This window comes from Asparagus officinalis, chromosome 1 (assembly GCF_001876935.1).
Source record: "Asparagus officinalis chromosome 1, Aspof.V1, whole genome shotgun sequence".
Classification (NCBI taxonomy): Eukaryota; Viridiplantae; Streptophyta; class Magnoliopsida; order Asparagales; family Asparagaceae; genus Asparagus; species Asparagus officinalis.
This window is the reverse complement of record NC_033794.1, coordinates 10939689-10960570: the sequence shown is the minus strand read 5'-3', so window position 1 is coordinate 10960570 and position 20882 is coordinate 10939689. Positions and strand designations below refer to the sequence as shown.

Below are 20882 nucleotides of genomic sequence, written 5' to 3'. Positions count from 1 at the left end.
AGCAACTACAAAAGTTCTGCCCGAGCATTAAAAAAAGGAAAAAAACTACAAGATACTTAGCAAGTGACGATACTTCCTATGTTTCGCCTTCCCCGTCCCAGCCTACAAAATATTACTTCCCCTCATGCCGTCATATACCAATGCAGACAATCACTGATCCCTTTCATCCACTGATTATTCCAATGTATCCCTGGATGCGCGTCGGCCCGACGCGCATCCAGGGATACATTGGAATAATCAGTGGATGAAAGGGATCAGTGATTGTCTGCATTGGTGCTTACCTAGGCCGATTGATGTGTGGAATGAGCTTATGTTGGAGGTGTTGAAGGAAGATGAGACTACTTGAGTGATTGTGCAAGAGTGTGTTCTTTGCTTGGAGTCTTGAATAAGTTTCTGCAAACTTTCGAATAATTTGCAGTATCGTTCCCACTCAATTGACAAGGAAGATTGATAGTCAATATTCACCAGAATTGAATACTGATACGACATTGCATATGAATGAAACAAAAAAGGATAAAAAATGAAAGATGAACGTGACAGGTGATACTGAAGGATACACAAACCATGTTATACAAGAGCTATAAAAGAAAATTTCTCAAATCAAAGTTCATTGAGTTGGATATATCTAAAAAGATAAGGACATATCTCACGATCTCCAGAATGGTCGCAGATCCACCAATCTACTGCGAAATATTTTCAATTGTATGATTCATATATGTACATCCAAATATGAGAATTTGAATCTAGATATTGTACTTATATTTATCTTCATATATTTAACCTACCAAATCAGTAAAAAAGATATCTCAATGACATCATACCATATACAAATATGGATATATCCTGGGATATTTGTATACTTTCCATCCCTGAAAAATGTATGCGATCAATTGTACCTGCACAATTAACAAAAATGTAAGCAATCAAAAATTTAAGACATGAGGGAGTTGTTCTCCCTCATACGGATCTTCTTTTAACAAAGATTCTTTGCAAAGCTTTTCTTTTGATAATCACCCTCATTTGATAAGATGTAAATATATGACTTTTCAGAGTAAAAATATCAAGTTGCTCCATTTCCAGCTAAAATCAGAACCAAGAGAAAACACCTAGAAGTAAAGAGACAAACCCTTCAACTGCTGATTAATCAGGCTCTGTACCATGATTTCATTCGACTCTCCACGTCTTTCAGGTTAAGCAATACACCGTCATTTATTTAGTTGCAAAATAAATTCAGTACCTTGAACAACCACCTGAAAATACGACTCAATAAACGACAATAGCATGTTTTTCCCAATGAAGTTAGGTTGACGGTGGCGTGTGAAAGGTATTTGGCAGACAACCAGATGATGTTATAGAGGCACAATACCCAAATCGTACATTCTGAAGTCCAATGATAATACTCTAACCTAGAAAAATAGGTGGGCTAATGGTGGAATAAATTCCATTAGGGGTTAATTCAATGTCAGGAAGACTTGCATCTCTAATTAGAGTAAGTTTGATTAGGAGTGGTTGGGGTAGTAAATGAATTCACAACTTTCATGCAGTTCCGACATGAATGAACCCCCCATCCCCACCCCCCACCGTCCAAGCATAACTTTACCCACCTATTTGAAAAGGTTTTCTGATAACATCTGAAGTTAGGGGGGTTTCTTAAGTTTAGCCTAAAACATGAGACTTTAACTATTCTTATTTAAATACATCCTTAATTATGCTTCCTAACCAGCATCTTAGTAGTGGGAAAAATATTCGGTAGAATGTGTCCTTCGAATGGAGAAGAACTTTAGAATTAGGGGTGGCAAAAGGGTCGACCCAACCTATATAAATTTTGACCCGACCCGTATAATATTGACCCAACCTGACTCATCAAATAATCGGGTCAAGTCGTTTATTAAACGGGTTATCCATCGACCCGAGTGACCTATTTAATTGTTTTATAATTTTCATGTACTTAACATAGAGTCTATAGTCAAAGTTTTTATGGTCCTATTTATCATTCATAGGTTTTATTACTGTATAGAAGTCTAGATATTTTCAGGGAGTTTTTTGTAAATATTAAAATTTGAGGGTGTTTTTTTATAAATTTTAAAAGTTCTAGGGTGTTTTCTACAAATATCATTTTCTCAATGGAATTTTTCTAATTTATAAATTTTATACCCATTGTAAGTTTTGACTTTTCAGTTTTTTCAAAATTTGAAGTTTTAGGGTGTATTCTGTAATTTTTGAAGCTTTTAGGGTGCTTTCTGCAATAGCAAAATTTTCATGTTACTGTTTATAAGCTATAGATTTTATAGTATTTGTAAGTTTTCATATTTCTTCGGTGTATTTCCGTAATATTTGGCTTTTTAGGGTGTATCTTGCAATTGTAACACTTTTAGGGTGTTGACTGCAAATTTCAAAATTTTCATGTTGCTGTTTGTAAGTTAAAGACTTTGTACCATTTATAAGTTTGATATTTATGTGGTGTGTTTCTAAAATTTTGACTTTTTGAGTGTGTTTTGCAATTTTAAAACGTTAGGGTTTTTTCTACAAATTCCAAAATTTCCACGCCATGGTTTGTAACTTATAGGTTTTGTACTATTTATAAATTTTATTGTTTCCAGGGTGTGTTTCTGTAATAGTTTGAATTTTAAGGGTGTGTTTTGCAATTTTCTAAACATTTAGGGTGTTTATTGCAAATTTTAAAAAAATTTGGTGCTGCTTATAACTTATAGATTTTTTTACATTTTGCAACTTATATATTTTGTACTTTTTGTAAGTTTTGGTATTTTCGGGTCATGTTTCTATAAAAGTTTGACTTTTGGGCATGTATTTTGTAATTTTTCAAACGTTTAGGGTGTTTTTTTGCAAAACTCAAAACTTTCAGCGTGTTTTTGTAATTTATAAATTATGAAAACTTCACTGTTCATAAGTTTCAAATTTTCAGTTTTTAAAAATTGTGACTTATTTTGGGTGTTTTTTGCAACTTTTGAAACTATTAGGGTGTCTCTTGCAAATTTCAAAATTTTCATGGTGCTATTTTTAAGTTATACATTGTGTAGTTATTTGTAGATTTTGATTTTTTAGGGGTGTGTTTTTGTATAATTTGACTTATTTAGGGTATTTTTTGCAACTTTTGAAACCATCAGTGTTTTCTATAAATTTCAAAATTTTCATGGTGATGTTTATAACTTTTAAATTTTATACTGTTTGTAGGTTTTGATATTTCTTGGTGTGTTTTCATAAATTAGACTTTTTGAGGGTGTATTCTGCAATTTTAGAGTGTTTTTTGCAAATTTAAAATTTTCATTGTGTTGTTTATAATTTATAGATTTTTGTACTGCTTTGTAAGTTTTGATATTTTCATGGTTTTTGGTAAATTTTTAAGGATGTTTTTTAATTTTTTTTAATCGCTAAGGGTGTTTTCTGCAAATTGTAAAATTTTCATAATGTTTGAAGTAATTTCTGGATTTTATAGTGTTTTCATAAGTATTGATATTTTATGGGTGTGTTTTTACAAATTATGAATGTTAAGGGTTGAATGATAAATGTGTTAAAGTTAAACGGGTTGGTGGATTGACCTGTTTATGACCCGATTAATAAATGGGTTCTTTAGGTCGATCCATTTATGACCTGACCCATATAAAGTGACTCATACCTATTTACAACGGGTCGGGTCGGGTCACAAATTGCCACCCCTATTTAGAATGAATGAACTCGCCATGGGACCTCACTGTCTTACATTGATCTAAGGATAGGCTGTGAATAGATTACAGAATCTACCAGCTAGCTTATATTTGCACTGAGGAGAAGGAAAAGATTATATGGTAGTTGGCTGCTCAGAGGCCATTAAATAAGACAGGCAGGCAAACCCACAAGAACAGACTATTTATAGATGACATATCCCTTTGTTTTTTTTCCCACTCATCTTCTACACCTCTTAAAATCTCATTGTCATCAGCAATATTATCTCTGTTGCAGAGAAAATGGTCTCCAAGATGGAAATTGGAGTGGAGTTGAAGTCCTCTGCAGACTAACACTGGAAAGCTATAGGTGAATCTAATGATCTCTTACCTAAGATCTTCCCTGAGCAGTACAAGAGCATCAAAGTTGTCGAAGGTGACAGAAAGAGCGAAGGATCTGTTCGGCTACTGAAGTATGGAGAAGGTTAGCACTTGTGCACGTGATGAAGAGCATATTTGCTCCCCATCTTGGACTGTCATATTGATCCTAACATTGTTTGAATCCACTCATATATGTTTTCAACAGTGATGAATAGAGTGGCTGCTACTATATATTTTTCACATTACATTCACAATGCTATTTTACATCCAAAGAAACCAGTTTTATCCACTGCCATTCACCAAGAAAATGCAAATTATAAGGTTCAGATTTCTGTTTTCACTATGCTGCTACATAGCTGTAAAAATGTAATTAGCCTGATTTATAGCAGTCGCAACTTGCTTTTGACACATACAAAAAGTTCTATAGGTGTGGGCATGCAAATGGCATATAACTAATATACACGTGAACAATATCATACACACTAGTATGAAGTCACATCAGCTAGAGTTCAACTAATTGGTTATTTCATGCAACTCGGGGCAACTATCACAGTTCATGAGGATGGGGTTCAAGTATGAAGAGTCGAATAAGAATAATAGCTATGAAAAAATTGCTACAAATGATGCAAGTTTAGTTTTGAACTTGGAATTTTTGATTAACTGAACCCCGCCATATGAACTAGACACTTCACAGAAATTCTATTTTGACTAGTTTAAGATATTATCGCATGATAAGAACAAGAATTGTATCCAAAATCTAATATGCACAAGCTTATGTAGCAATTCCCGTCGTCACAAATGCCAATGAGAAAATAGAGATAGTCGATGAAGCAAACAAGATGGTAGGCACCAGTGTGATTGACGGAGAACTGTTGAACTTCTACAAAGTTTTCAAGGCTACAATTCAAGTTGTTCCGAAGGGTGAGGGATGCACAATGAAAGGGAGTTTCGAGTATGAGAAGGCGAGTGCTGAGATTCCAGAGACCCTCATAGCATCAAGGAACTTACTGAAAAGACCTTCAAAGAATTGGAGGCCCATCTTCTCAAGAACTAGAATGCTTAGGTTTGTGCTGTTATGAAGAATAATGGATGTAATAAACAATTCAGAGTAACCTCTCCTTGGAGATAATGGATCTTTGATTATATATTTATTTGCTTGTGACGTGTTAAGTCTCTTTCAAAGATGAATCAGGCCTCATATTTGGGAAATCTCGTGCTTGTTGCTTAATTAAGCTAGATCTCAGTAGCCATCACATTCAATGATTGATAATTAGAGTATGAATCCTAGTAGAACACTTCTTAATACTGTAGCCTTTCAAATTAGGGGACTAAGATTCAAAAGTATGAAGAAAATGAGTAGATGCTCAGGAGTTGAGTCCTTCAAATGGATGGGCATCGAAACTGTTCATTGTATTTGTACCCCTATATTTTACTATGGTTAAAAAAACATGGATGTTTGCACACCACATACTCATAATTTTGTGGTTGTTTGTGTACTATATGAAATTAACGAATTTTATGTGTGTGACATATTACCTAATTTCCACTGTTCATAGTAACTCATTTTTCTAACTTATTGCACTCTTACAGACAAATAACATACAAATCAATAACACTCGTAAGTGAAAAAAACTGAATTCTTTGAAACTCTAAATAAAAGTTCAATCTGTAAATAGAAAAAAGCTACCACAAAACTTCTCCAATTACTACTTATACCGAAGTATGGGAAAAGGATAGTTATGCAACTTGAGAAAACCTCTCTAATAGAATGACACGCACAACCTTTTCCATCTTTGAACCGCATGGCAAAAAAAAAAATTTACCAGCCTTAACAGACTTAACTCTGTATCAGGTGGCAACATGAAAGAGATCAATTTTGACAGAAAATTTCTGTCGACAATAAAGAACAATGATATGATCAAAGCAAAATAAGGTCACAAGCAGGATACTGAAGTTGAGAAAGCTTCTTAGATTTAAGTTCTTTACAATTCGAGTAAAATTTGATGACTATCAGTAAAGGAGAGGCTATTTTCATCATTGCCCTGGTTATGCATCAGGATTAACTGATTTCCGCCCATTCTTCACAAACAGATTCGTTCATCTTTAAACCCAAGAAATGGTAAGGAACCATAAGCATCAAAATGAACTATAGAAAAGCCCAAAGCAACTTAAGCTCAAACCTGATGAAATATAAGGTCATGAAATGAGCATGAAGCACATAACTGAAATCTACAGTATTCCATTATATGTCGCTTTGTTTAAGATGTGAGTTCCCTCCCACAGAGGATATTCCTGAAATTGCAACAGGTGATGCAGTCAGTTTCTTTCTGTGTGTGTGTGTGTGCGTGCGTGCGTGTGTGTGTGTGTGTGTGTGTGTGTGTGTGAAGAAATAACAAGGTTTAAGTTGACGCATGTTAAAGTGAATGTAATCTAACTGAGGGTAAAGAATTAAATGGAGCAAAAAAGGTAAATGAAGACGGACCCTATAAAAATAGTGCTTATTCTTATTCCTAAAACTACAAAGCACAGCCTGAAAATGTGTACACTAGTCCCTGTTTCTTCCTTTTTTCCCCTTAACTGCATACATGCAAGAAATCAGTTCCTGAGGAAAATAGAACACTTTGAATAGAATAATAGTGCTACAGTCTACTGCTAAGTGCTAGCTAAGACTATCACGAAGCTGTATAACTCAACGAAAATAACATCTTTAACAAAGCAATCAAGTATGATAAACATATGTCAACAAATACTGAATTTAAGTGTCTTTAGCAAAAGAAAAGTCTACTGACAATATTGAACATCCACGCTCCGGCTTTTTCTTCTTCTTCTTCTCCTTCTTCTTCGATGGAGGTTGAATAACTACCTTGATTGCAGCATCAAAAACTGCCTTGACATTCTGCAAATTAGTAGATTTTTATAACTGCATTATGAAGTATGTTTTTTATTCCTAAATGAAAGTTAAACCAAGAAAATAATGTTCGAAGCCTTGGGCTATATTCTAATCAAACCAACCGAGAATATCATTCTTGAAAATGTCTATGGTAAATAAAACTTTTAGCACTATAATGTATATTAGAAGAATTGGAGACAAACCCACCTGCTGTGTTTTTGAGCTGCACTCAATGTAATATGCAGCACTAATCTGCTTGCGTAGTTCTTCTCCCTGCAATTAAGAACCAGGACAGCTAAGTATAGCATTTCACCTGATTGTAGTAAATGCAGGACAAGAAACTAGATAAACATAGAACAGAAACCTCAGCAGTTGTAACAGGCACCAAGCCAGGATGATCTGATAAATAGCGCTTATCTTCACGAAGATCTGCAGATAACATTCTATTACAAGTCATACCTCTACAAAAACAGAATAAGACAAATGGACATGATGCTCATTTGAGACATGAGACATGCATAAATGCAAGATTACATGTACTTTGTTGGAAGTAAGTACTCTGTAGCATTCCATCATAAGCAAAATATTAGAAATTGGTTCATGAAAATGCTTTAAATCTCTCAAAGACCTCCTCACAACTCAAACATGTTAGTCTTCATAATCAGTTTTCTATTTTTTCTATTCTCCTGGTGTATTAAGATCTATCTACACATTTGAGGGAGATCAAAAAACTTGATACACAGGAGCATTGGACTTTGTTCAGGAACCAGAACAAGGCCTGAGAGCTTATAACTTCAATGCATTAAATCAAATTGGTACAAAACATCTTATATCAAAGGATGTTTGGAGGTGTTCCCTTTGGTATCAAAGGAATATTGGATGTAAGGAGACAAATATATTGGTCATATGCAAAACTTTTGAATATAAGAAGGGTGTGGAATCAGATGTTCAGTAGTCCAAATAATAATGGACTATTTAAGTGTATTTTACTAGATTCACTGAGATGATCGCATCACATATTTACTTCAGTACTTAGCAAGCGTTTATGTTGATTGTTAGTATCTGTAAGGTATATTATAGAGTCTAATCTGAATACAAACTAATGTAGTTTGATTCAAGAGGTTAAAGTTCTAGGTCAGAGGTGTTCTTTACAATGTTTTAAAAAGCTAATGCCTATCCCTCCTAAGTGTTTCCTAGGCCTAGGCAGTACCTAGGCCGCCCACCTAGGTGTTGGGAGTGCGTAGGGGAGCATGAACCACTTACAAGGTCTGCACCGCTCAGGTCTTGGTCGTGATTTGCTCCACTACAGCCTTCACGTCCTCCAATCTCCTTCAAACTCCTCTGATCTCCCTTAACTACGAACACCTCCTCCAACTTTAAAAAAAAAACTCCTCCACCACCAGTTAAAAAAGAAAGAAATTCGCCTATGCATTATGCACCAGTCCGGCGCCAAGAGGTGCTTGTGCTTTCTATAATATTGGCATTTACCTTTATTGTAACTAAAAAAATATGAAAGCCGCCTTAGCACCCCCCCCCCCCCCAAAAAAAAAAGGCGCAGGGCTTTGTACCTAATTCTTTGCCATTATCAACAACTAGGTGATACTTCTTACATTTCCTAGCACCACAAAAGTAACATTCTGATGCGACTACTGAATATAACTATGGAAGGTTAGCTTAACATGCAACTTCAGGTAGAATTCTTTCTCTATATAAGAAAACTTTGTCTAGTCTTTGAAGATATCATATGGTTTATTTCCTTTAATAGAAGCGTCTAGATTCTATGTACAAGTTAAATACAGTATCTTCTTATTTAGTACTTTACTAAATGTTTCTTTCTCGTATCAGAGTTTTCCTTTTATAGATATTTTACATGGTGTTACATCCAATTATCCTTTCACCTTCATCCCCTTATTCTTTCATCAAAGATAGAATTCAACATAAAGGTCAATACCCAATTGGCAGGCAACTAAAGCCAGTAAGACAAATTTTCTAAGAAATTGAAACTCAATGAAAATGTAACCCTCAGAAAAGAGAATGAACCTTAACACTTGCCTACCTAGAATCAAAAATTCATGCCACAATGAAAATCTACACAAAGATGCACATGCTCCCTTACCCAATTTAGTACCAACAAGTACAACGGGCACTCCGGGCGCAAAATGCTGAAGCTCTGGAATCCACTACACATCATCAAGCAAAGCAAATCATCATCATTAATACCCATCTACAAGTAGAACTGCCACAATTTTCACAATCCAAGCTCTACCTTTTTCAGCACGTTCTCGTAACTCGCCCTGCTGATCAAAGAGAAGGACAGCACGAAGACATCAGCCCCTCTGTAGCTCAATGGCCTCAACCTATTATAATCCTCTTGCCCTAAAACAAAGAAATTCACCCAAAAATTCAAGAATCTGGGCAAATTAGGTCAAACCCCCCAAAAAATTTAGAAAACTTTACCAGCAGTATCCCAAAGACCCAAATTCACAGTGGTCCCTTCAACAACCACATTCGCGCTGAAGTTATCAAACACAGTGGGTATATAATCCTAAGACGAAGAATACCCATTAATCAATTTAATGAAATATTTTGAAAAATTAAAGAAAACCCGAAAGGATTTAGCTCACAGTAGGGAACTTGTTGCTTGTGTAGCAGATGAGCATGCAGGTTTTGCCAACAGCGCCGTCGCCGACAGTGACGCACTTGATGAATCTCGAAGCGCTGGATGACATTATTCTTCTCTCTCTGGGGAGAAAAGAGTTTGATGAAGGCGTTGGTTTTATGGGTTAAAATTATTTTTGGAAAATAGAAAAAGGGGTTTTTGCACTTCACATGATCCTCCCTGTGAATCCTTCTTGGGGGTAGCAGAGAGAATATAAGAGTGTGAGAGACCCGTGAGCGGGTTTAGAGGCTAAGGGACAAGTATTAAATGCAGGCGGTTGGGTTTTAATTTTAATTTGTTATTTTTAATTAGAATGCTTCATGCTAATATTGTCTTCTACCTCAAGGATCCTTACCAATCAATGAAGTGTAGGATTTTTCTAGATATTGGCTGTTTAATATTTTTACTTAGCCCCTCACATTATTGAAATTGCTCTAAGGTCCTTAGTTTTGTGACAATTTATGAGAATTGAGGGACATAATAACAACTTTAATTATTCGATGGGCTAATAAAAATTTAAGGTCCAGAATTTGTGAACATAAAAGACCCCGACGTATATCTTTCGGATGTGTGGCGTGTAAGAACAATGGTGTATAGCAATTTTCAATTTATAAAGCTACTAAACCCGTTTTATAAATTTATCTGAATGAAGAAAATCTTTAAAAAGACTTCATAATGTTATTAGTTAATGATAGCTTTTCGTACAAGAGATAATTTTCATTAAAAATTCCAATTTTAACATGAAACCTTCCATATCTCAATTATTTTTATAAAAAATTTCATCTTCCATCCACTACTGATGGGGAATATTCAATCATGATGAGTTTCTTATGTGAACTTTTATGGATGATAATTGTTTATCTTTTTAGGAGCTGATTGACAACCCATTAAAACTGACTCAGTTCTAACATATTTTCTATTTGGGAAAAGTTGGGCCAATTATAGCCCAACTTTTTTTTAGGTCATTTTGAACCCTTTAAACCAGACCAAAATTGATCAATCCCCTTATACTGGCCTAGCTTTTTTAAAGTCATTTTGAGCCTCTTAAATTAGGCCAGAATTTATCCACTCTCTTAGATACATTACAAAATAATTGATAGTACAAGCATTAACTCGTGTCTATTCACTGTGTTTGGCAAACCCCTCAAAACTGGGTCAAGACTGATCTTACCCCGGTTTCAAAAAAGAATTAAGCCTCTTATTTTTTTTGCCTAACAAAAACTAAGCCAGAACTGGTTTAATTTTTGCTAATAAAAAACCCAAAACTGAGTTTAGTTTTAAGGGTTTGACACTACATACACGATTCAATGCAAAAGGGATAGAGTAGACGCATCAATACTAGTGCAATTTAATGCAAAGGCGCTAGCATAGACGCAAAATAAACGTAGTGGATGATAGCATAGCTTTTCTTCCTTCCAAGGTATAGGAACTTGAAGAAGCTTGAATCAGATGTGAATTCCAAGTTTCACATCACAATTATAAGACGAAATTATAGCAGAACCATACTTAAAGGACATTTAGTACCTAGTTGTACTTATAATAAGAATAGTTTAGGGGCTGTTTGGTTGTATGTTTTTACTATGTAAAAGGAGGTAAAGTGTAAAAAAGTGAGTCTCAATGTCAGTTTTCATCACTTTCAATTGTTTGTTTGTAGTCGTGAAAATAGTGTAAAGTGATTTCATATGCTGATGTGGCTAGTAAAGTGATTTCATGAAAAAAAAACATGATTTTAGGAGAAAGCTAACATTGAAGTTAGGAAAAAATAATAAAAAATAATTCCAACCAATATGATCATTTGAGTAGGGACCACTTTTTACACTTTCCAAACAAACAATTAAAGTTTCATTTTGCAAACCAAACAAGTGTTTTATGATTCCAATGGAATCAAAAACAAACAAAGAAAAGTATAAGGGGCTGTTTGGTTGTATGTTTTTACCATGTAAAAGGATGGAAAGTGTAAAAAAGTGGGTCCCAATATCAGCTTTCATCACTTTCAATTGTTTGTTTGTAGTTGTGAAAATAGTGTAAAGTGATTTCATATGCTGATGTGGCTTGTAAAGTGATTTCATAAAAAAAAGACATGATTTTAGGAGAAAGCTCACATTGAAGTCAGGAAAAAATAATAAAAAATAATTCCAACCAATATGATCATTTGAGTAGGGACCACTTTTTACACTTTCCAAACAAACAATTAAAGTTACATTTACAAACCAAACAAGCAATTTATGATTCCAATGGAATAAAAAACAAACAAAGAAAAATATAACAGCCTGTTTGGGAGTTCACTTTTGTAGGGTAGAGAGGGGGAGGGGAAGAGAAAATTATTTTTCACCTTGTTTGGGAGTTTTCTTAAGGGGGTAGAGAGGGGTAAGGAAGGGGAAATGAAAGGGGGAGGAAGGAAAAATGGAGGGGAAATTGTTCCCCCCCGAATCGGGCGGTAGAGGAGGGGAACAGAATTGGGAAAACTCACAGCAGTACTGAAATGTCTATATTACCCTTCATCAACAAATAAATCACCCCCGCCGTTTGAGGAGCCTTCATTCGTTAGCTGAGCCCTAGCCTCTTCCTCCTCATCTCCTCACCCCGCCTCCCCGGTGCCTACGCCGGCGGCAGAAAGCTACCATCTTTCGCCGTCTCCGGTGAGTTTTCTTATCGATCTCTAGCGTCCTCCTTTTTGTTCTTTTATTATGCAGCGTTTTGTAATTAATCTGCTAGTTTGGTTAGTGATCTTTGACGCCTGCCCTAGCTCTGCAAAGTTCTCGGATTCTAATTTTTTTTTGGGATTTTGGGATTTAGGTTTTAGTTTTATCTGATTTAGGGTTTAGGGATTTGCGATTTGTGTTTTTAGTTGAGTATTCTGTGTTAACTAGTTGTAAAGCTTTGCCCCCCCCCCCACCAATTTTGAATTGATATTTTCTATTGATTCTGCTCGCCAGGGTTATTAGGGTTTGTTTGGTGATGCGGTGGTAGTGGGTCTTAACAACCTTTTGATTTCGGTTCGTGAGTATAAGTTTTAGAAAATGTGCATGAACCATATTTATAGTTACAGCTCAGGTGGAGGTTTAACTTATCCAAGGTTTTACTGATTTGGTGATTCTGTTTCTAATGGAATATTAGTTTTAAAGTTAAAAGGCTTCTTTGTTTTGCCTTTTGGATTATTTTACTTTGAATTTATATCAATTGGCTTCAGTGCAACATTGCCATAAAGAGCAAATGACTACATATGTTATAAAAGAGTATTGAAATTTTTATTCTAGATCAAGTAGTGTTATAAAAGAGTATTGAAATTACATAATAAACTAATTTGTGTATAGTAATAAGAGCTTCTAAATTTATCATTAGTTTGTGTATAATTAACGATTTTTAATTTTCTATTCTAATTGTGTTATTTCCATATCCTCACATAGATAATGGATGAAGCATGGGTCAAATTTCAACATGAATGCCATTGTGCAATTGGATATGTTCTTTGTGTGATTGCTTATTGGTTCATTCAACAAAGAGAAAATAGAAGGAGATTAAATAGTGAACCCTACGAGCGTAGAGAAGTAACTAATATGGTGCGAAAAATATTATCACAAAGGGTTGTATGTAGAGAAATGATCCGAATGAATCTACCGGCTTTTCATCAATTATGTGGAATATTAGAGAGAGATGAAAGGCTTAAACGAACTCAAAGAGTTGCTATTAAGGAACAAGTTGCAAATTTTTTGTATATGTTGGGACACAACGTAACTACTCGTGAGGTTAGTAAGATATTTGGACGATCTGGAGAGAGTGTGAGTCGTCATTTTCATAATGTTTTAAGAGCTATGATAGAGTTGGAAGAGATATTTTTAGTGCAACCCAATGGATCACAAATTCCTTCAGAGATACGCAATAATCCAAAGTTTGATCCTTATTTCAAGGTGATGATAAATTACACAAATTCTTATCTTTGTATAGATTGTTAAAATTAGAATTTAACTAATTACTCCCTATATTATCAGGATTGTGTTGGAGCAATAGATGGAACACACATCCGAGTAAAGGTTTCTCCTACTGACGCTCCTAAATATCGTGGTAGGAAAGATCATCCAACACAAAATGTGTTGGCTGCCTGCACATTTGACTTAAAATTCACTTATGTGTTACCTGGGTGGGAAGGTACTGCATCTGATTCCAGAATTTTGAAAAATGCTTTGCAACGACGATTTCCACTTAAAATCCCTCAAGGTAATCATTAATCCTGAATAATTTATTAATGACAATAAAACCCTTTTTTATCAGTTATTAATCACAATGAATTTTTTTAGGAAAATATTATCTCGCTGATGGTGGGTACATGTTAAAAAGTGGAATAATTCCACCCTATAGAGGGGAACGCTACCATTTGAATGAGTATTCAAGAAATCCACCAAGGACTCAACGTGAGCTATTTAACCTAAGACATGCGTCACTTCGCAATGCCATTGAAAGAGCATTTGGCGTTTTAAAAAAAAGATTTCCCATCATAGCGAGCTCAACTGAACCGAATTATGGTGTTAAAGTACAAAATCAAATCATCCTAGCTTGTTGTATTTTGCATAATTTTTTAAGAGGTACCGACCCAGAAGATGATTTCCCTGAAGGGGTAGAAGGTGATAATGAAAACCCATCGGTCGAAGATAATGTGGACGAGGATGAAGATGAACAAAGAGGGGAATGTTTAAGAGATTCCATTGCAGCTTCTATGTGGCAAGATTATAATGCATGATTGTTGCAATATTTTTTTTGTAAGACTAGACTTATGTTTTCTATTTCTATTGTCCTTCATTAATTTTTTGTTGTGTTTGATGATTGTAAGACTTATGTTTTCTATTTCTATTGTACTTGGTGACTAGACTTATGTTTTCTATTTCTATTGTCCTTCATAGACTTGTAATTAATTTTCTTGTGTATTTGCTAAGATTATTATGTAAAATAGGAATGTAATTTTATATTTCCTAACATTATTGTGTAAATTAGGAATGTCAAAAAGAAGGTATACGGATGGTGATTCTTCTAAGGGAAGAAATCGCATCTCTTTGGTGTGGAATTGTGCTATGGATGAGAAGTTAATTGAAGCTCTTTTGCATCAAGATGTGATTGGAAACCGGCACAATTCCGTCTTTTCACCAACGGCTTACAATCAAATAGTGGCTGAACTCCAAGAAATGTTTCCCGATAAGCCAATTGATAAGGATAAGGTGAAAAATCGTATGAAGTATATGAAGTCAAAATGGGCAGCTTGCTATGACTTGTTTAAGAATGCGGGCAGCGGCTTTGCTTGGAATCGCAACACTAACATGTGGAGTGCAGAACCTGAAGTGTGGGATCAACTAATTCAGGTAATGAAAAATAACTGTTTTTTCTTTTTACGAAAGAATTATTTGTCAGTTTACAATTCCAAATTTGAATTACATACTTGGATTTTGTTGGATTTTGTTGGATATAGTCAGAATATCTATGGCTCCATCACTTCAGCTAATTTTTTTTAAATATTAGTGGCACTCTTCTATTTCATAATCTAACAAATATTTCATTCTTATGCATTACAGTTATTAGATTCATTATGATCTATTGTATGTTAAAATGGACAAGAAAAAAGAAACTTGAAAGTGGAAATATACCAAATGTGTAAACTTGAAAGAAAAAAGTGCAGGGGTAGTAATTGCATATACTAGGCACAATGTATAAATTACTTAAGCACAATGTATAAATTATTGCGACTGATTGACTATAATCATATACTTGGCACAATGTATAAATTGTTTGCCTTATTAGTATTTTTTACAAAATTACAGGCTCATCCAGAAGCTGCTGAAATGTATAAATTGTTTGCCTTATTAGTATTTTTTACAAAATTACAGGCTCATCCAGAAGCTGCTGAATGGAGGACCAAACCTATTCAAAATTACGATAAACTACTTAAGCTTTTTGCAGCTGATAGAGCAACAGGAGAGCATGCCGAAACTACGGCTGAGATACGAGAGAGGAGACGGTCTTGTACTGATACTAACGAGGTTGATGTTGATCTTACAATTGATGGCATTGATGACATGGTTTCCAGGGAGGAAATAATCTTGGAGAGTTTTGATGGTAACCAAGAAGCAATTGACAAAGAAGACTTTCGTGGGGCTACAATGGAGTGTCACTTTTTTGTTATTATATGGCAATTACAAACTTGTTGCCGAATTATGGATGCTTATGGCAAACTTGAAATAGTAGATGGCGATTGTAACTTCTTGTCACTTTTTGGTTATTGTATGACGATTATAAACTTGTTGCCGATTTGAGACATTTACTTCAGAGATCCAGTTTTACTTGTGCAGCACGTTGAGAGAGAACATAGAGGCACTTAAAAGGCTTAAATCAAACAGTTAGATATCATTTATCATGTGTTCCCTGTGAAAGGAGTTGATGTATGAAAGAAACAGAAAACTTACATTGTTTGCATACTATCGTAATTGTCTTCAAATAGCAAGAGATGGGTTTTTTTCATTTGTGTGCTAAGTTGACAGTTGTTTTTGCTCTCTTAATAATTACCAAACTATATTCCTTGTTTCTTTTCTTTCTTTCTTTCTTTTTTTTTTGGCTTTGCGTTATTGCACTTTGCAGAATTAGAAAACCTTGTTAGATTTGCATAAGACCTCAGTATCAGTAGAGCTTTTAGTTATGCAGTTTTGCTACTTTGCATCTGTTTTTAGTGTTGCAGCTAACTTCACTCAGAGTCATTTAATATTATCTTATTCTGTGCTTTTGTTAGCGCTGCTGAGCTGGGTTTTGCTCTAAAAATGCATACTCCTCGAGCATCAAGTTTCACATCATCGTCATATGCGTGGTAATTTTTGCAGGAACATCAGGTCTCATTGCATGGGAGTACCAAGGGATGCACCAACTGGACCTGAAATTGCAAAGCACCAGCTAAGATTACAAACTTGTTGCCGATTACAAACTTGTTGCCGATTTATGGAGAATTGCATGTGGCAAAATTGGTTTGAAGAATTGTTGTTTTTGTTTTGTCAATTTGAGTTGTGTACAAAGATTTGATAAGATTGTGTGTTATTAGTATAAGGTCATTTGTGTAAATTTACATATAATTCCTTCCCTTCCCTTCCCTCCATTATTACTCCCAAACAAGTTATATTAATTTTAGCTTCATTCACCTTAATCAACTCCCAAACAACATATTACAATCCCCTTCCCTTCCCTTCCCTTCCCTTCCCTTCCCCTCCCCTCCCTTTGTTTACCTTCCCTTCCCCTTCCCTAGTAAACTCCCAAACACACCGTAAAAGTAAAATTGATGAGGTGGACAATAACTTTCCAAGTTGTGTCATAAATACACAACTTTACCAACAACAACCAAACAGCCCCTAAAAGTGAAATTGATGAGGTGGACAACAACTTTCCAAGTTGTGTCATAAATACACAACTTTACCAACAACAACCAAACAGCCTCTAAAAGTGAAATTGATGAGGTGGACAACAACTTTTCAAGTTGTGTCATAAATACACAACTTTACCAACAACAACCAAACAGCCCCTTATTGAAAGATATAATATATACCACTGAATTTGGAGTCACGCAAGTCATTATAACTTCAAATTTGCTCTTCAAATTATTTTCTCTCCTCAAAATTAACCTCCGCTTAATTGTTTGTTTGGGAAGTATATAACAAACTCCCCAAAGTTCAGGGGCCTTGTGAAAATAATCCCTAAAATAACATACCATACACTTGGGTGATCTTCATTTAAGGGCCGCTTGGTTCAAGCAAAATTTTGACATTTGGTGTGGATTTCAAATTTTGGGATCAAAAAGTATGTTTTCTTGGTTTTGAGGGAATATGGGTATGCTTGGTACTAAGCATAAAATTTGTGCTTGGTAATTAGGTGGCATATTATCCTCCACTCATTCAAATGGGGGGACCACATTCACATGGGTTGAATATGGTCCCCCCAGACATTGAAATAATATTCCTAACATACATGGATCACCTAATGCAACCACCACCACCACTAGGCCATTCATTGTGGAAACAATAACACTTGCACTCTTAAAAAAATTCACTGATCACGAATGTTTAGCATTGATATCAATTTATCCTAAACCGCAAAGTTACTGGATGGTTGTCTTTCAAGTCCAACCTCCCGATCTACGGAAGAATCAGAAAGAAATCCTCTGTTTTGGATCAATTGAACTGTTCAGATTATCAGGGGTTAAGATGTTCGGAGGTTGGAAGAAGAAAAGAAACTGAACGAAGGAAGCCAATTGGATTTGGAAGTCATCACACCTTATAAGAGTTAACTATCCACTCAGCTACGGAGCTGACAGTCTAAAGAAGAACACTTCTCTTCCAGATTCAGGAATTTATACAACATGCATGGAAGTCCTTCATCAATCACCACTAACAAGGATCCACTCTCACGCGGGTCAAAAACCTGCGAAGTTTGAGATAGGCTTCAAAGGTCAAAATTAAGTTTGAAATATCCAATGAAGGTTGATCTCCTTTAGACTTTTATTATCAAGTTGGAACGCACATCATAACCTAAGTTGGACAGAAACTGGTACATGTACGAGTACAAGACATGAAAAATTTGTAAATGGTAGGGCATGGAGACATGACTAGATATTTATTTATATGTATTAGACCGTATACTTTAAAACAAGATCAATATTGTCTTTCCATTCACATGTTACGAGAATTAAAATTTTTATAACATTTTTATGTTCCTATTTATGTACATTATAAATTAGAAAACTGCTCGTTTTTGAACTAACTACAAACGGTCCTTTAAAATCATAGTTCTTAACTAGATATGAGCTGAAACACACTCGATCGATGTCCAATGGTTTTTAAAGAGTGGGTGTACGTGAAGTGTAGGACACACGTCCAAGAAGTGAATAACTGTTTTAAATTAAAATATGTTTGATATAAATGAGTACATGCTCAACTAAATATAGATGTCTATATTTATTCAAGAAGTATCCAAGAAATTGTGGTGAGGTTATGGATATTGGTCCTAGTATGTTCAGGTATGGGTAAGACTAGATAAAAATACCCAGATAATGTAGATCATAACTTGGATGGAGAAGATTAGTACGTTAGAAGGACAATGCCAGCTTCCAGATGCTTCTAATGAGCATGATTGGAAAAGTTAAAAGTGGGCAAGGGACATAGTTTTCTGATATTTCAAGGATCGGCTGTGATGTGCTTTGACCTAAATACAGGAGACAAGCTTATAGGCCTAAGTTCCTCATCTAGTTGTTTAGTGTGATGATTATAAAACCTTCAGAGTATTATATTTGAGTTCCCTTAGAGCCAGAACCCTCTATGCGACCAAAGTGTTAACCATTTGTTAGAACACTACTTAAATCCTCTAACCAGTAGATCCAAGTTAACTCTCCATTGTGTTTATTCAAATAATAACAATTACTTTATGCTATTTAAGAAAATATGACTTTTTTTGGGTGGGTGGGGTGTTGGCCTTTTTTTCTTTTTTTTTCTTTCTTTCTTTTTTTTCTTGGGGGTAATATGATGTAAAATGGGGGAGGGGGTCCATTGGAATCAGTGATCTAAATCGAACAACGCATCATTTCGCCAAAATTCATGATATTCGGTAGAAAATTAATTTAAAAAAAGTTAAGGTGACCGATGGATTTTAACAAGATTTGCAATGATAACCATAAACAAGCCCAATCTCGAATAATGTATTCGCAAAATTAATTATCATCATTTTTTTTTGCAAGTTCTAAGATCAATATCGATTTCTCAACAGTCACAAATTCAGTTCTCTCAACTCACAGATATAATTAAGCAGCGAATATATGATAAGAATTTAGAGATGTATTATTCATGCAATTAACTAATAAGTTAAGATTAACAGAATAATAGAGAGAAAACGAAACCTTCCCTTGATCTCTAAGATCATCCGCACGCTGTATTGATTATCTGAAGTTACCCGAATCCAAGAGGCCCATTAACTACAGTGGAGCCCACAGCTGATCCCATCAATATAATCTAATCTCTGTTCTTCTTCCATCTCAGGAAAAAAAAGAGAAGCCCATGGGTGTTCGGTGCAGCTCCGATCTGAGGAGAGGTGCACGGTGGCTACTGTTCGGGTGCAACGAGCAGGGGGAGGAGGCGAACAAGTGAAGGCTCGCGGGGGCTAAAAGCTTGGACGGAAACAGGGGTGATCGCAGGGAGTTTTGGGTTGGGGGCGGTCGGACTGCTTGGGGAAGCCAAGGAAGGGTTCATGGGGAAAAGGGGGAAAGAAAGAGGGGGAGTGGTGGCTCGAGGGTGAAGGGGAGTAGGGCTTTGGACGGCGGCTAGGTTGTTTGGGGACGGACAGAAGCTAGGGTTCAGGTGAGGGTTTCTCGGTGAAGGGAGAGGTGACTGACGGTTGCAGATGATGGGGGAATTGGGGTTTTCAGCAGTGGGGAAGAAATGAGGTGAGGGGGGCTGTTCGACATGGAGGGGGATGTTGGTTGTTGGAGGTGCTAGGGAGCTCGGCTGGGGGTGGAGGAGTGGGTGGCGTTTGCGAGGATGAAGAAGGGGGGTGGAAGGCGGTGCTGATGGTCGACGGGAGAAGAGAGATGGATTCGGTTGTGGGTTTGGGAGTTGATTGCCTGGAGGAAGAAGATGAACAGTGTTGTTTCTTTTTTTTTGACGATGTAGAAGAAACGAAAAACTATTGCTATGGTTTCACACCTCAGTTAAGCAAAATATTTTTCATTTTTATTCTTCAATAATTTTCATTCTGATTACAACCATGCTTTTATAGAGCAATTACAAAATTTGAAATCTCACACAGAATCCCTCAAATCTCTCACTTATTAACTACTAAATTAAACAACAATTCAAAATTTAAAAATTCAAAATTCAAAAATTAAAAACTAAGCTAATATGGAAGATTTCCAATTCTTGTTCTCATCATAATATCTGTAGCATTTGAACCCAACACAATTTGGGGAGATTACTCTAACAAAGAATCTACTTTAACAAGTATGTATAGATCCATCCTAGGATAATCATGCATGAGTGTAGTCTTGCATTGAAAGGGATAACTGATTGAGAAAGAGTAAAGGGGGCTTAACTAGGAGTTTGGGCCAAGATCGAATAACTTAAACCTTTTAGGTTAAATTGGCTCTTAGCTTCTATTTAAGGCCTATTAACCGCTGGTTGAGCCTGATTTCCCCCAGCAATAAATCACACATTGTTTATGAGAAATAAACGGGTCAGCTGGAAAAATATACATCCTGATGCACCTCTCCATTAAAAATTGCATAGTGCAT

At 35.6% G+C, this 20882-nt stretch overlaps 1 protein-coding gene across 3 annotated transcripts; it reads right to left on the bottom strand.

The window, feature by feature from the left end:
* LOC109849666 (rac-like GTP-binding protein 3) lies at nucleotides 582–9828 on the bottom strand. Of its 3 annotated transcripts, none has more exons than XR_002249196.1 (9): nucleotides 9555–9826; nucleotides 9388–9475; nucleotides 9197–9306; nucleotides 9047–9110; nucleotides 7295–7359; nucleotides 7138–7203; nucleotides 6830–6936; nucleotides 6221–6332; nucleotides 582–896 (listed from the first exon to the last, which is right to left on the bottom strand). XR_002249196.1 is itself a non-coding variant. In XM_020419531.1 (9 exons), the coding sequence occupies exons 1-8, from the start codon at nucleotides 9657–9659 to the stop codon at nucleotides 6299–6301; spliced, it is 639 nt and encodes a 212-aa protein (XP_020275120.1). In that variant the 5' UTR covers nucleotides 9660–9827; the 3' UTR covers nucleotides 582–896; nucleotides 6264–6298. The 3 variants fall into 3 exon arrangements, 2 of the variants coding, with proteins under 2 accessions (XP_020275120.1, XP_020275127.1); XM_020419531.1 differs by having other exon boundaries at nucleotides 6264–6332; nucleotides 9555–9827; XM_020419538.1 differs by lacking the exon at nucleotides 6221–6332 and having other exon boundaries at nucleotides 9555–9828.

Bases quoted from the DNA above. Each gene is read 5' to 3' on its own strand.
- LOC109849666 (XM_020419531.1), bottom strand. From the start codon at position 9,659: ATGTCATCCAGCGCTTCGAGATTCATCAAGTGCGTCACTGTCGGCGAC. The intron at 9,476-9,554 runs GTGAGCTAAATC...TCTTCGTCTTAG, and splicing joins CAAGCAACAAGTTCCCTACT to GATTATATACCCACTGTGTT. The intron at 6,937-7,137 runs GTGGGTTTGTCT...ACTAATTTGCAG, and splicing joins GCAGCTCAAAAACACAGCAG to AATGTCAAGGCAGTTTTTGA.